The sequence below is a fragment of the Bos grunniens genome, chromosome 6 (genome assembly GCF_055505025.1).
Source record: "Bos grunniens cultivar Pamir isolate PY7600 chromosome 6, Bosgru_T2T1.0, whole genome shotgun sequence".
NCBI lineage: Eukaryota > Metazoa > Chordata > Mammalia > Artiodactyla > Bovidae > Bos > Bos grunniens.
Genome location: NC_141170.1, coordinates 91,896,714 through 91,911,205, shown reverse-complemented (window position 1 = coordinate 91,911,205; position 14,492 = coordinate 91,896,714). Strand labels below are relative to the sequence as shown.

Sequence of the window (14,492 nt, the reverse complement as noted above, 5' to 3'; positions counted from 1 at the left end):
AATTAAATAGAGGAGAACTCATTTATGAAATAGAAGGGAAGAATAATTTTATAAATAGTGATCATGTTATTTAAAAGTTAAGAATCATCAAAGAAAGAGATTCTGGACATTGTTAGACATGTACAAGAAATACAGAAAATCCCTGTTTCAAAATGATCAGCAGAAAAGAAAAAATGTTCCTAAGATAAGAGATGATACAAATAAAATTAGCCTAACAGGTTGACAGAAAACCACTTTCATGAGTAAAATTCTGACAATGCAGTTTGCTGCATGTTAAACTTTTTTAAAATTAATTATTTTACAAATAATCACTCTTCTTTAGATTTCCTGCCCATTTAGGTCAACACAGAGCATTGGGTAGTTTCCTGTGCTATACAGTGTGTTTTCATTAGTTACCTATTTTATACATAATAGTGTATACACACACACACACACACACACACACACACACACACACATATATGATTCTGGTGAAGAATCCACCTGCCAATGCAGGAGAACAGGGGTTTGATCCCTGGGTTAGGAAGATCCCCTGGAGAAGCAAATGGCAACCTACTCCAGTATTTGTGCTTGGAAAATCCCATAGACAGAAGAGCCTGGCGGGCTACAGTCCATGGGGTTGTAAAAGAGTCGAACGTGACTTAGTGACTAAACAACAACAACAACAACAGTGTATATATGTTGACTCTAACCTCCCAACTCATCACCCCTCCTCTCTTCCCTTGGTATGCATAGTTTGTTTTCTAAGTCTGTGTCTGTATTTCTGCTTTGGGAATAAGTTCACCTGTACCGTTTTTCTAGATTCCACATATGAGTGATGTTATATGATATTCTTCTTCATTCAGAGTTCAGATTTAAAAAGACATCTTAATGTGTGTATATATGTATATATATATATATATATAAATAAAATTATTCATTTTTCTCATCACTGCAGAAGTTGAGAAAGCTTAAAAGAATGCATATATGGAAAAGTTAAAGTAGCTAAAAATTCAGGTGGAAAATATGGAAAGAATAGACATGTGGATATGCTGTACATAGAATATAAACAGAAGTTAAACATTGGGGAAGTTTGAACATAGTTGTCACATAATAAAAGGGCATGTACAGAACTTTGGAACTATGTCTATCCTATAGTACACAGTCAGGAAGTAATAATTGAATAAATGAATACAAAAGAGAAGCATAGAAATATGATCTAGGAAGCTTAAAGAGAAGAATAATTTATTGTAAAAATTGGTAAAGAAAATTAAAATGGGGACTTTCGTGGTGGTCCAATGACTAAAACTCTGTGCTCCCAGAATCCTAGGGTAGGGTAGATGATATAGGGATAGCAGAGCCACTGAATTACTGAACCAGATTGGATTCTTCTGTCACTAGGAGCAAATGATTTTCAACACAGAAAGTATGGAACACACATAGTTGGAAATTGAATGTTAAATACTTAGTGTATAATATAGGGGCTTTAAGTGGTATTATCTTCTAATAGAAAGATTTCACATTTTTCTCTGCAAAACAGATAGAAGTCAATGGAGATCACCTTAATCTAATCATGGTTTGTGTTATTTACAGTTTTTCCAGGACTTAGTTTACGTTGTGTGTTCATTGTATAAAGTTTTGTCCTCTGGGGATTTCAACTGTGAGCCGGATGTGCTGGCCACTGCCAGTCCCATGTTCTGGATGCTAATATTTAATGACTCCGTGTTTCAGAGTTTTAGCTTCGATTTTTAGCATTATCCTGCTTCTTACCCCCTTGCTAACATCTTATCAGATCAGATCAGTCGCTCAGTCGTGTCCGACTCTTTGCGACCCCATGAATCGAAGCATGCCAGGCCTCCCTGTCCATCACCAACTCCTGGAGTTCACTGAGACTCACGTTCATCGAGTCAGTGATGCCATCTCATCCTCTGTCATCCCCTTCTCCTCCTGCCCCCAATCCCTCCCAGCATTAGAGTCTTTTCCAATGAGTCAACTCTTCGCATGAGGTGGCCAAAGTACTGAAGTTTCAGCTTCAGCATCAGTCCTTCCAAAGAAATCCCAGGGCTGATCTCCTTCAGAATGGACTGATTGGATCTCCTTGCAGTCCAAGGGACTCTCAAGAGTCTTCTCCAACACCACAGTTCAAAAGCATCAATTCTTCGGCGCTCAGCCTTCTTCACAGTCCAACTCTCACTTCCATACATGACCACAGGAAAAACCATAGCCTTGACTAGACGAACCTTTGTTGGCAAAGTAATGTCTCTGCTTTTGAATATGCTATCTAGGTTGGTCATAACTTCCCTTCCAAGGAGCAAGCGTCTTTTAATTTCATGGCTGCAGTCACCATCTGCAGTGATTTTGGAGCCCAGAAAAATAAAGTCTGACACTGTTTCTACTGTTTCCCCATCTATTTCCCATGAAGTGGTGGGACTGGATGCCATGATCTTCGTTTTCTGAATGTTGAGCTTTAAGCCAACTGTTTCACTCTCCACTTTCACTTTCATCAAGAGGCTTTTTAGTTCCTCTTCACTTTCTGCCATAGGGTGGTGTCATCTGCATATCTGAGGTTATTGATATTTCTCCTGGCAATCTTGATTCCAGCTAGTGTTTCTTCCAGTTCAGTGTTTCTCATGATGTACTCTGCATAGAAGTTAAATAAACAGGATGACAATAAGTTCAAGCTGGTTTTAGAAAAGACAGAGGAACCAGAGATCAAATTGCCAACATCTGTTGGATCATGGAAAAAGCAAGAGAGTTCCAGAAAAACATCTATTTCTGCTTTATTGACTACGCCAAAGCCTTTGACTGTGTGGATCACAACAAACTCTGGAAAATTCTTCAAGAGATGGGAATACCAGACCACCTGATCTGCCTCTTGAGAAATTTGTATGCAGGTCAGGAAGCAACAGTTAGAACTGGACATGGAACAACAGACTGGTTCCAAATAGGAAAAGGAGTTTGTCAAGGCTAACATCTTAAGGGGAAAACAAATCATGTGTTTTGAGGCACTTCAAATCTAGTTTTGTCATGTGTCCCAACAAGACCACAGTAAACTTATTTTCTAGCTCCTTAATAGCAGCCCTCTGCCAGGTCTAAACCCAGATTCTTTCTGTCCTGTTATCAGCAATTATCCCAGGGAAAAAAAACACCTGCAGATTGATAGATAACCTTTCAGAGATTCTGTCCTCTTCAGAATCTTAACCCCTCTTGTCTGTGCTGACAACTCCTAGATTTGGAAGCATTCACAGCCCTGTGAAGACTTAAAAATATATATTTTATCTGGGTTTATAACAAATATATCATATTTATAACAAATAAAAAATCATTTTCATTTTGTTATATTTTATATGGATTAATTTGGTAAAAATACAAAATTGTAGTGTTCTGTAAACTACATTCCCTCTAAAACCAAAGTCATTCAATGAGTAATACATTCTTCTGGCTCATTAATTTCTACTTTAAACAGTAAAAATTACAAAATGCTTTTGAACTTATTTCATAATTTCTAATACCACATACATGATAATAATACAATTATTATGAAAGTGGATTGTTTTTCAGTTTCAATAAATTTAAAAATCACATGAAATAATAATGCTGGCTCAGATGCCCTATTTGAAGGATTTCACATCTCTACAAGATTTAAAGTGTGATTTATCTGTTCTTGAAAGTGACAGAAACTACCTATTTATTTTTGAGTGACTATGCAGGAATGAAACATGAAGAAAAGAATGGAGAGGCACCAGCTTCATGATAGTGAAGCATATAGTTTCAAAGATACAGTGAGAGGTGGATTTTTTAGTAGATCAATGTTCCTGAAAAAATGAGCAGAGAAAGAAATATGTAACTATTGTACTAGGTGTTAAATTCTGAAGTATTAAATACAAATATAAAATTCTGAAATAAAAATAGTGATGTGTATAAAAACAGGAAAATAAATCCTCATCCTTTTTGTATATAAAAAGAATGTTACTGTTGGTTATATAGTTTAAATTATTAAATGAATACAAATGACTGAATTGTATAATAAATTAGGAGTATAATATCACAAGCATTAACTAATTGCCAATTAAAATTTTAGATTACCATCTTCCTCTAGTCTATTAATTTGCATCTTCAATGAATATAAGGAATTATATTTAAGAAAGTGTGGATCATATTAATAGAAAATGGAACAAAAGTGGAACAAAATAGAAAGCCCAGAGATAAATCCACACACCTGTGGACACCTTATCTTTGAAAAGGGAGGCAAGAATATACAATGGAGAAAAGACAATCTCTTTAACAAGTGGTGCTGGGAAAACTGGTCATCCACTTGTAAAAGAATGAAACTATAACACTGTCTAACACCATACACAAAAATAAACTCAAAATGGATTGCAGATCTAAACATAAGACCAGAAACTATAAAACTCCTAGAGAAGAACATAGGCAAAACACTCTCTGACATAAATCACAGCAGGATCCTATATGACCCACCTCCCAGAATACTGGAAATAAAAGCAAAAATAAACAAATGGGACCTAATTAAACTTAAAAGCTTTTGCACAATGAAGGAAACTATAAGCAAGGTGAAAGACAGCCTTCAGAATGGGAGAAAATAATAGCAAAGAAAAAAAAAAAAGAAAATTTATTAATCCAGGATTGCCACATAATCAATTTAAATAGTTATTGTTAATGTATTTCTAGTTCTTGTATTAATAATCAGGTAGTAACAAATAATACTATATAATTGGCCAAATATCTTATATATTATTGATATTACAACCTGCTAGTTATGAATCAGGACAAGAATTGGTTTTGAATTTAACATTAGAGTGTAGCTAATAAAGTCAAAGAGTTAGTTGCTCAGTCATGTCCAACTCTTTGCAACCCCATGGACTGTATAGCCCACCAAGCTCCTCTGTCCATGGGATTCTCCAGGCAAGAATATTGGAGTGGGTTGCCATTCCCTTCTCCAGGGGATCTTCCTGACCACTCCAGTATTCTTGTCTAGAGAATTCCATGGACAGAGGAGTCTGGTGGGCTACAGTCCACGGGGTTGCAAAGGGTCGGACACGATTGAGCAGCTAACACTTTCACTTTATTAGCCATACTCTAATGTTAAATTCAGAACCAATTCTTATCCTGACTCATAATTATCAGGTTGTAATTTGCCCCTAAATATGTTTAAATAATGTATGCAGATCCATCTTACTTTCCTAGAGGTTCATATAATCAACCCTTTTCCCGTTTTAATGTTTCATTGTTAAACTCTTTTACTATATTCCATTTAAAACATTTTAAAAATAAATGTCTCTCTTTAATGATAGCCATATTTTTAAAAAATTATTTTTAAAATTTAAATTTATTTTTTAATTGAAGGATAATTGCTTTACAGAATCTTATTCTATAAGCTTATTGCAGAGTTATTTATCACGCCCCTTGTATTGAGAAAAATAAGCGATATATACCTCTTCATTCAACATGTTTTTTATTTTTGGCATTCACAGGTCCCTGAAATTTCTGATGAACTACCCAACTTGACTAATCGATATGCTGCTTTCTTGTCAAGAACAGAAAGAACTACTAAAGTGTCAGATATGGTAAGAACACTTTTCTAACCAAATGTATTTGTAATTTAGGAATCGTGAGGAGACTATGTAACATACATTATATTAGGACCTGAGAGTGGTACCTGGTGGCCTGCTGTAACATCTTCAGCTAGTGTGAAACTTCTATATTTGTAAAGTTCAATGAAATTCTTGAAGTTAATCAGAAGTCTAGCATTGCTCCAGGAGAAAATATTATGTGCAATATTTCCTTTAGGGTCAGAGAGAATCCATTCTTAGGACAAATAGGAAAATTCAACTTGTATGTGAAGTGGAAGATTTACTTTAAGTTCAAATCAATTTACTCATAAGTGCAAATATTTACCCTTTTCAGTTTGAATCTCTCTTGAAATTTCAGACTCTTGAGCAACATTTTTTATCCCTGTTAATCTGTATTTTAAACTGTGTTGATGTGAACCTTGCCACCTGAATTCCCCTTTTTTTATAAATAGCTAATATTGAATAAATTTAAATAAGGAAAGTATGTGAAGTTTAAAACTATATACTTAACTAACTCATTCAAATTAAATTTATTAAAAGATGAAAGTGAAATTTAAAGTTAAAAAGTTAGAATTGTATGTAAGATATTGTTAAAATAAATTTTTATAGAAATTAGACTATCACAGGATGTTATTAGTGACAAGAGCAAAATAGGACCATTAACCAGGTTTTAAAGTATAGCCAGTCAAACCAGAGAAGTCGCATGGCTTGCTGAACTAAAATTCTACTGGATATATAATGCCAAGAGTTCATTTACTGTGTTTTTGAATGATGAAGTAACTTACAAGTATGGGAAGAACTCATTTAAATGAAGTACAAATGCAAGCCTAGTTAAATACAGCTGTGAATGTTTAGGAATTTATAGAAATAAAATTAATTTGGTAAGAGTCATTCATGAATAGACTTATTTTTTTTCTAAAACATTAGTTGACTGAATCTGAGAGATGGAGTCAAAATTAGCATTAGATCTAGCAGTGTCTTGACATTTAAGAGATTCTCATAATTGTTTTAGCAAATTATTTCTTCATCTTGAGGAATTTGAGGGTTGTGCTGTGATTCTCACATGAGTCATTGTTATACATACCTTTGGATCCATTGTTGAGTATGTCATGAGTAATTTATTACTAATATACAGCTTTTTAGGACTGCCCTGGTAGCTCAGTTGGTAAAGAATCTGCCTACAAAAAACACTGCAGGAAACCAGTGTTTGATCCCTGGGTTGGTAAGATCCCCTGGAGAAGGAAATGGTAACCCACCCCAGTATTCTTGCCTGGGAAATTACATGGACAAAGGATCCTGGCAGGTTACAGTCCATGGGGTTGCAAGAGTCAGACATGACTTAGCAATGAAGCCTCTATAAAGTTTTTAAGCTTTGGAATATTTAGAATGGATTCAGAGTTATTTCTATTGTAGTATTATAGCTACTAGGAAAAGCCAATGCAGATTTCTGAAGGTAATGCGTAGGAATGTATATGTAAATGTTACACCTTATGTTTGTAATGAAAAAAAAGATGATCGAGAGATCTGTTCTAGAGAAAGATGAGTTGCCTGCCAGTTGTTTTTACCTAACTTATGCTTGCCTTTTTTACCTTTTATCTCTCACTGCGTTTGAAAACTCCTTTTTATTTTAAAAATAATTTGTATTGAGATATAGTTGATTTATATTGTTGTTAGTTTCAGGTGTACAGCAATGTGACTCAATTATACATGCATCCATTCTACTTTTAGATTCATTTCCCATATAGGCCATTACAGAGTATTGAGTAGGGTTCCTTGTGCTATACACTAGGTTCTTATTAGTTATCTATTTTGTATATAGTAGTGTGTATGTGTTAATCCCAATCTTCCAATTTATCCCTCCCCCCCCTTATCCCTAGTAACCACAAGTTTATTTTCTACATCTGTAACTCTATTTCTTATTTGTAGGTAAGTTCATTTTTAGCCTTTTTTTAAAGATCCATGTATCAGCAATATCATATACTATTTGTCTTTCTCTCTTTGACTTACGTCACTCACTATGACAATCTCTATGTCCATCCATGTTGCTGCAAATGACAATATTTTGTTTTTTATTGGCTGAGTAATATTACATTTTATATATATGTACCAGATCAGATCAGATCAGTCACTCAGTCGTGTCCGACTCTTTGCGACCCCATGAATCGCAGCATGCCAGGCCTCCCTGTCCATCACCGACTCCCGGAGTTCACTGAGACTCACGTCCATGGAGTCAGTGATGCCATCCAGCCATCTCATCCTCTGTCATCCCCTTCTCCTCCTGCCCTCAATCCCTCCCAGCATCAGAGTCTTTTCCAATGAGTCAACTCTTCACATGAGGTGGCCAAAGTACTGGAGTTTCAGCTTTAGCATCATTCCTTCCAAAGAAATTTGTACCACATCCTCTTTATCTGTTCCTCTGTTAATGGACATGTAGGTTTCTTCCATGTCCTGGCTATTGTAAATAGTGCTGCAGTGAATATTGGGGTGCATGTATATTTTTGAATTATGTTTTTCCTTGGATATATGCCCAGGCATGGAATTGCTAGATTATATGGTAGCTCTATTTTTAGTTTTTTGAGGAACCTCCATGCTGTTCTTCATGGTGAATTTACATTGTTACCAGTAGTGTAGGAGGGTTCCCTTTGTTCTAGACCCTTTTCAGTCTTTATTGTTTGTAGATTTTTAAAATAGTATTTTCTTTTTTTGGCAAGAGACACTTGCATTTAAAAGTATGGTTGGGATTCAGTTTATCCAAAAAGCAACATAGTTTAGTCACATAGAATTCTTTGGATTTTGAATCCTTTCTACAAATGAGAATACCTTTCAAACATGTGGGTATATAATATGTATCTAGTGAAAAATTCAGATTATTGATTTCAATATATCAATATTGATCTCAAACATATTGATAAAATAATTGGATTAATTTTAAAATTTTCTTATCAAATAAAAATATTAGAACATTTACCTCCTATATGTTTATATTTTATATATATGTATGTGCCACAGTCTTGAAGGAATGCATATAGTTTAATTTTCAATATATCACATAAGAGTTTTGCATCGGATCAGATCAGATCAGTCGCTCAGTCGTGTCCAACTCTTTGCGACTCCATGAATCGCAGCACGCCAGGCCTCCCTGTCCATCACCAACTCTCAGAGTTCACTCAGACTCACGTCCATCGAGTCAGTGATGCCATCCAGCCATCTCATCCTATGTCGTCCCTTCTCCTCCTGCGCCCAATCCCTCCCAGCATCAGAGTCTTTTCCAATGAGTCAACTCTTCACATGAGGTGGCCAAAGTACTGGAGTTTCAGCTTTAGCATCATTCCTTCCAAAGAAATCCCAGGGCTGATATCCTTCAGAATGGGCTAGTTGCATCTCCTTGCAGTCCAGGGGACTCTCAAGAGTCTTCTCCAACACCACAGTTCAAAAGCATCAATTCTTCGGCGCTCAGCCTTCTTCACAGTCCAACTGTCACATCCATACATGACCACAGGAAAAACCATAGCCTTGACTAGATGGACCTTTGTTGGCAAAGTAATGTCTCTGCTGTTTTGCATAAAGGTATTTAAAAACCCAGACTTCTGGTATCATATGAAAGAACATATATGTACACATATATGTCTGTATCTCCCTTTTTTTCACAAGGTCCCAATGAAATAACTTTGTAAAAAAACTACAATATAAGCATTAGTTGAATATAAAAAGACAAAGATATTGAAAATATGATAAATTGAAGCTAGACACAAGCCAAACATCTGTTTATTAGGCATTCCAGGAGCAGAATGCTAGGATGGTAGTTGGAAGTATTTGATGTAAAAAACAGTAAGTTATCTTGAAGGGAATAAAGATATGTCTTCAATTAGAAGAGCTCAACAAAATACCACAGAAAGATTTTCAAAGACATTACTTTTTTCGCATTTGCTTGCATTTTCAGAAGACTAAAAATAAAATCCCCTTGAAGCTTCCCCAGAGGAAATTAATGGGGTCACCTACAATGGGATGAGAAACGTACTGTTACCAACACTTTCTCATCAGGATTAGAGACTTTTCAGAGCAGGGAGTGATGGAATAATATTTTCTAAAATTTCTAAGAGGAGATAATTTTGGACATATTGATAGGATTCTGTTTCTACCCAAAGTTTCAATTAAATGAAACAAGAAAATAATTTTCTGACATGCAAGAGCTTGGAAAGCTTAGTAATTCCACATCCCCATATGTGAAGATGGTCCAGCAAAATTAAAAAAAAAAAAAAGGGAACAAGAGAAGGGTGACATAAACATTGAGAACATAAATTGAGAATTTCTGGATGAAGTAGAGAAAAGTGGAAACAAATTAATAAAGAAGACATTTTTAGTTCATGCTTGGGACATTCTTCCAAAGTCAGGGGTTTGGTGACCACAGAATTTCATTTACTTCTCTGTGTGTTTGGCTGCACTATTTGATTTGATAGGAAATTATATTGATTGATTTTAAATCAATCTGTATACATTGCAGAGGACTTAATTATAGTATAACAATATAAATATTAGAAACCTTAATATCATCAATAAAATAATAGATCAAGAAGTGTAAAGTAGGAGACGGTAGGATATGTTGGGTCTTTTGTTTCATAGTGCAGAGCTAACATGTTATCAAAAATCGACAAATAACAGTATTAAGCCCTTCCTTATATTCAATTTATAATGGTAAAATCCAAAGAAAAAAATCACACCTCAAACTAAAAAACACAATTACTATTAATTGTGTTTATTATTTATTGTGTGAATTATTTCTCGGACTGGAACCAGGGAGAGGTTGAGGATAAATTTATTATTCATTTTGGATTCTTGTATTGATTTGATTTTTATTCATGATGTGAAGATATTTTTAAATAAAAGTAGAAATAATACTCCTGATTTTATAATGAGTATGCATTTGGAATGGTATTATTACATACTGGTGTCTGTACTGACTCATTTCTCTGCAAACAACCAAAATTCTAGATAAAATAAAAACAAAAGATATTTGTGAATGCTTCCAAGAATTAGAAAGAGAGGAGGAGTACACAAGCTAAATTAAGGAAGGACCCAGAGTGGCAAGTAGAGCACTGAAGCCAACTCTCACCCCGAGGGTGTTTGCCAAGCTAGATGACCTTGAGTTTTTATTTGTACAGTCTCAGAGACCTCCATGGAGAAGGCAATGGCACCCCACTCCAGTACTCTTGCCTGGAAAATCCCATGGATGGAGGAGCCTGGTGGGCTGCAGTCCATGCGGTCCCTAGGAGTCGGACACGACTGAGCGACTTCACTTTCACTTTTCACTTTTATGAATTGGAGAAGGAAATGGCAAGCCACTCCAGTTTTCTTGTCTGGAGAATCCCAGGGACGGGGGAGTCTGGTGAGCTGCCGTCTCTGAGGTTGCACAGAGTCGGACATGACTGAAGCGACTTAGCAGCAGAGACCTCCAGAGAAAGAAAGAAACCTAGGCAGGTTAAGAGTAAAATGCAAATAAGTCTACGTTTCTTACACACCAAAGAATTTAAAGGAAGTCGGCCAGTGTTAAACTTTTTGCTATAGAATGTGTGTTAGGGGAATAAGCCCTGAAATCCTGAACATTTCACCTTCATTTAATGAGGTGAATTGTTAATACAAAATACCTGCCTGTTACAGATATTAATGAAATAAATTTTATTAATGAAAATAAGAGCTAGTGCTTATAATATGCTTGTTCTATTCCAGAGACCATTTCAAATATAAAGCATGGTACTCATTTGAATATTATAATTATGGCCATCTTTAAAAATGAGGAAACTGAATTTAAAGTTTTTAAGTGGCAGAGTGGTAATTTCAAACTGAGGCAGTCTATCAATAGAATACACTCCTTTAGGGATCTTTTTCTGCTCCTTTCCTCTAACTTGAAGAATTAGGCTTAACTAGAATAAATATGACAATACAATAAATGATTTTTGTGATTTAAGACCAAAGAGATATGACTGTAAAGATCTCAGACATATTATAAAGGATAGAACTTTTTTTTTTAATGCAAAAGAAAAAAAAAGTTATGTTTATTAGAAACTGATGGAGGATTCAGCATTATGAAACAATAGTGAAGTTAGTAACTTTCCTCTAGTTACTGAGGCCAAAAATTAACTAAGGAATATCTATTTAGTGGGAAAAATCATTGGAAGAATTTGATGTACTTTCTTAGATTGAGTCATGTCTCAGAAAGGGGCATCATTTGGTTAGTGGCAACCTAGTATAAAAAAATCACAAAATTATACCATTTTATAAAAATGAACAAATGAAATACATTAGAATTGCTTGCTGAACAGCTGCGCTACCACTTTTATCAGTTGATAAATGGTTTTATAATACAGTTGAGAATGAAGGACATTTTAAAAGTAAATTTCAATTTCTGCTTATTCCTATATTAAATTTATGTTCATTTGATTTTTAAAATATTTTGAATATCATCCCTGAATAAAGTTTAAGAGCAAGTGCTTTGGCATCAGGGATATGCTTTTCAAGTCTCTAAATCTATTTTTTCAAATGTTAAATAGTGATAATAAGTAGGCATACCTGATGGAGTCATAGTAAGAACTAAGTGTTTTACTGCGAGCAACACCCATTTCCTTGTGTTACCCATAGTAAGCTATAAGTAAGTTAGCTATAAAAATTGTGAATGGCAGGGTTATGGCTCAAAGCTAAGTAAATACCGTTTCAAAGCCTGTACTCTCTTTTCATCTTTTTATAGTAATAATGAGAATATATTAAAATATGGTAATATCTTTTGCTTTTTATATTTCCTTGTGACATTCACCTTCTGCAACCAGAGGCACCCTCTATCTTGCATGGTATTGCTGTGTCAGGAATGCAAAGCAGCAGAAAGAATAAATGTTCACCTTTTTACTTTGGAAGCATTTCTTGAAGCTCATTTCAGAGACAATAGTTGTGGGGGCCATGGCTTTATTTGTTGCTGTTCAATTGCTAAGTCATCTCCGACTCTTTGTGACTGCATGGACTGCAGCCTGCCAGGCTCCTCTGTCCTCCACTATCTCCCAGAGTTTGCTCAAATTCATGTCCATTGAGTCAGTGATGCTATCCAACCATCTCATCCTCTCTTACTCCCTTCTCCTCCTGCCCTCCATCTTTCCCAGGGTCTTTCCCAATGACGTGGCTCTTTGCATCATATGGCCAAAGTATTGGAGCTTCAGCATCAGTCCTTCTAATGAATATTCAGGGTTGATTTTCTTTAGGATTGACTGCTTTGATCTCTTTGCCGACCAAGGGACTCTTGATAATCTGCAGCATTGCGACTCGAAAGTATCGGTTCTTCAGCTTTATGATAGAGCCTTAAAAATAATGAAAAATATTTTCTAATTTTCAATTTCCTTTAAATATTCTAGAGCTAGAGTTGGCTAAGAGGTCCAACTTCTATATAAATTAGCTATTTATGGATAAAAAACTCAAAATCTTAGCATATAATAAAAATCTTTCATTACTCACCGACAAGTTTGCAGGTCTGCTAGAGCAGCTTACTTCAGGCTTCAGGTTTGCTGGGGAGATGCTGCTTCACTGATGCCATTTCACTGGGGTCGCTCTTAGGAGCGGTGGGAGGGGGCTAGCTGGAGTATGAGAAATTGAAGTATGAATTCGACTTCATATCTGAGAGCCTAGGAGGGTGTCTCCTTTCCTTATATTGGGTGGGTAGCTGCTGCAGACATTGGAGAAGGAAATGGCAACCCACTCCAGTGTGATTGCCTGGAGAATCCCAGGGACGGGGGAGCCTGGTGGGCTGCCGTCTATGGGGTCGCACAGAGTCAGACATGACTGAAGTGACTTAGCAGCAGCAGCAGCAGCAGTACAAGGAATTGTGGATAATGGAGAACCCAAAAAGTCAAAGAGGGAACACTAAAGTATCATGGAACTAGTGACAAACAATGCCACCACCCTTAGACCTTGGGGAGCAAAGAGAATAGATTGGAATTAACAAAACTCGAAATCTTAGAGAGACCTTTTAAGGTGATTTAAGTTTGTGAAGCGGATGTGCAGCTCAGCTGATGCTAGTGGCTCAGGAGCTCCAAAAAAAAAAAAACCCTTGGGTCTGGGGCACAGACCTTGTGATCATGGAGATGGTAAAAATATGTTAGAAATGAGTTTCAGCTGAAATCCATAAGAATCAAAGTTATTCTGACTAAAAACTGTCTTCTTTTACTTTCAATCTTTCTTTTCTTATAGTATCTCACTAAACAGGGATAGAAAGTTCTTAGATTTTTACGTAGTTTTTAATGTTTATTTTATTGGATGCTAGTTTGCTTGTTGGTATCTTATCATTTACTGAACTATTGGAGGAAAGCGCCTTAAAGTGAATTTTCTTACTGCAGGCCCATCAGTGCAAGTAAAGGTTTTTAGGAAAACGATTTCTGACATACTGAAGAGGAAGTCAGGCACAGTGCACTTACATACTTTCTCTTCTTCCATTACATTTTAAAGTCTCTATAAATTTTTCATATAATTGTCTAACCTCATTAGTTCAGAAAATGGCCTTGTTATGCAAAGGAAAGAACAAGGGCTGCTGGATGCCATATTCCTCAAAGCACAGAAGGATGGTGAAGGAAACTGTTAAGCAAGATACAGTGTAATAAATCAGATTCTAGTAGCCTGCTCCTTGATTGCATGCCATTGCCTGTCAGTACCTACACAGATTGTGAGAAGAATGCAGTTCTGCAGTTTTATATTAGTTATTTTAATTGTCATACATAAATGTCAGAAGCAAATAATAACTTTATGAAGAAATGATTTTTTTCTTTCTCTTTGATAAAAAATTTTGCACGTTCTATGTTTTGAGGATAAAATCTGTCTTTAAAGATAACATGTTCATTTAAAGTGATCAAAATGACTCATACTGTACATAACCTCTGCTACTGCTGCTGCTAA

At 35.6% G+C, this 14,492-nt stretch overlaps 1 protein-coding gene across 23 annotated transcripts in view; it reads left to right on the top strand.

Annotated features, from left to right (window-relative positions):
- STPG2 (sperm tail PG-rich repeat containing 2) overlaps positions 1-14,492 on the top strand; it is a 630,294-nt gene that overhangs the window by 149,611 nt on the left and 466,191 nt on the right. For all 23 annotated transcript variants that reach the window (XM_086406656.1, XM_086406661.1, XM_086406654.1 and 20 more), the window contains one exon: positions 5,472-5,564. In XM_086406656.1, coding sequence (XP_086262782.1) covers positions 5,472-5,564 — 93 coding nt within the window. The remainder of the gene's footprint in view (positions 1-5,471; positions 5,565-14,492) is intronic.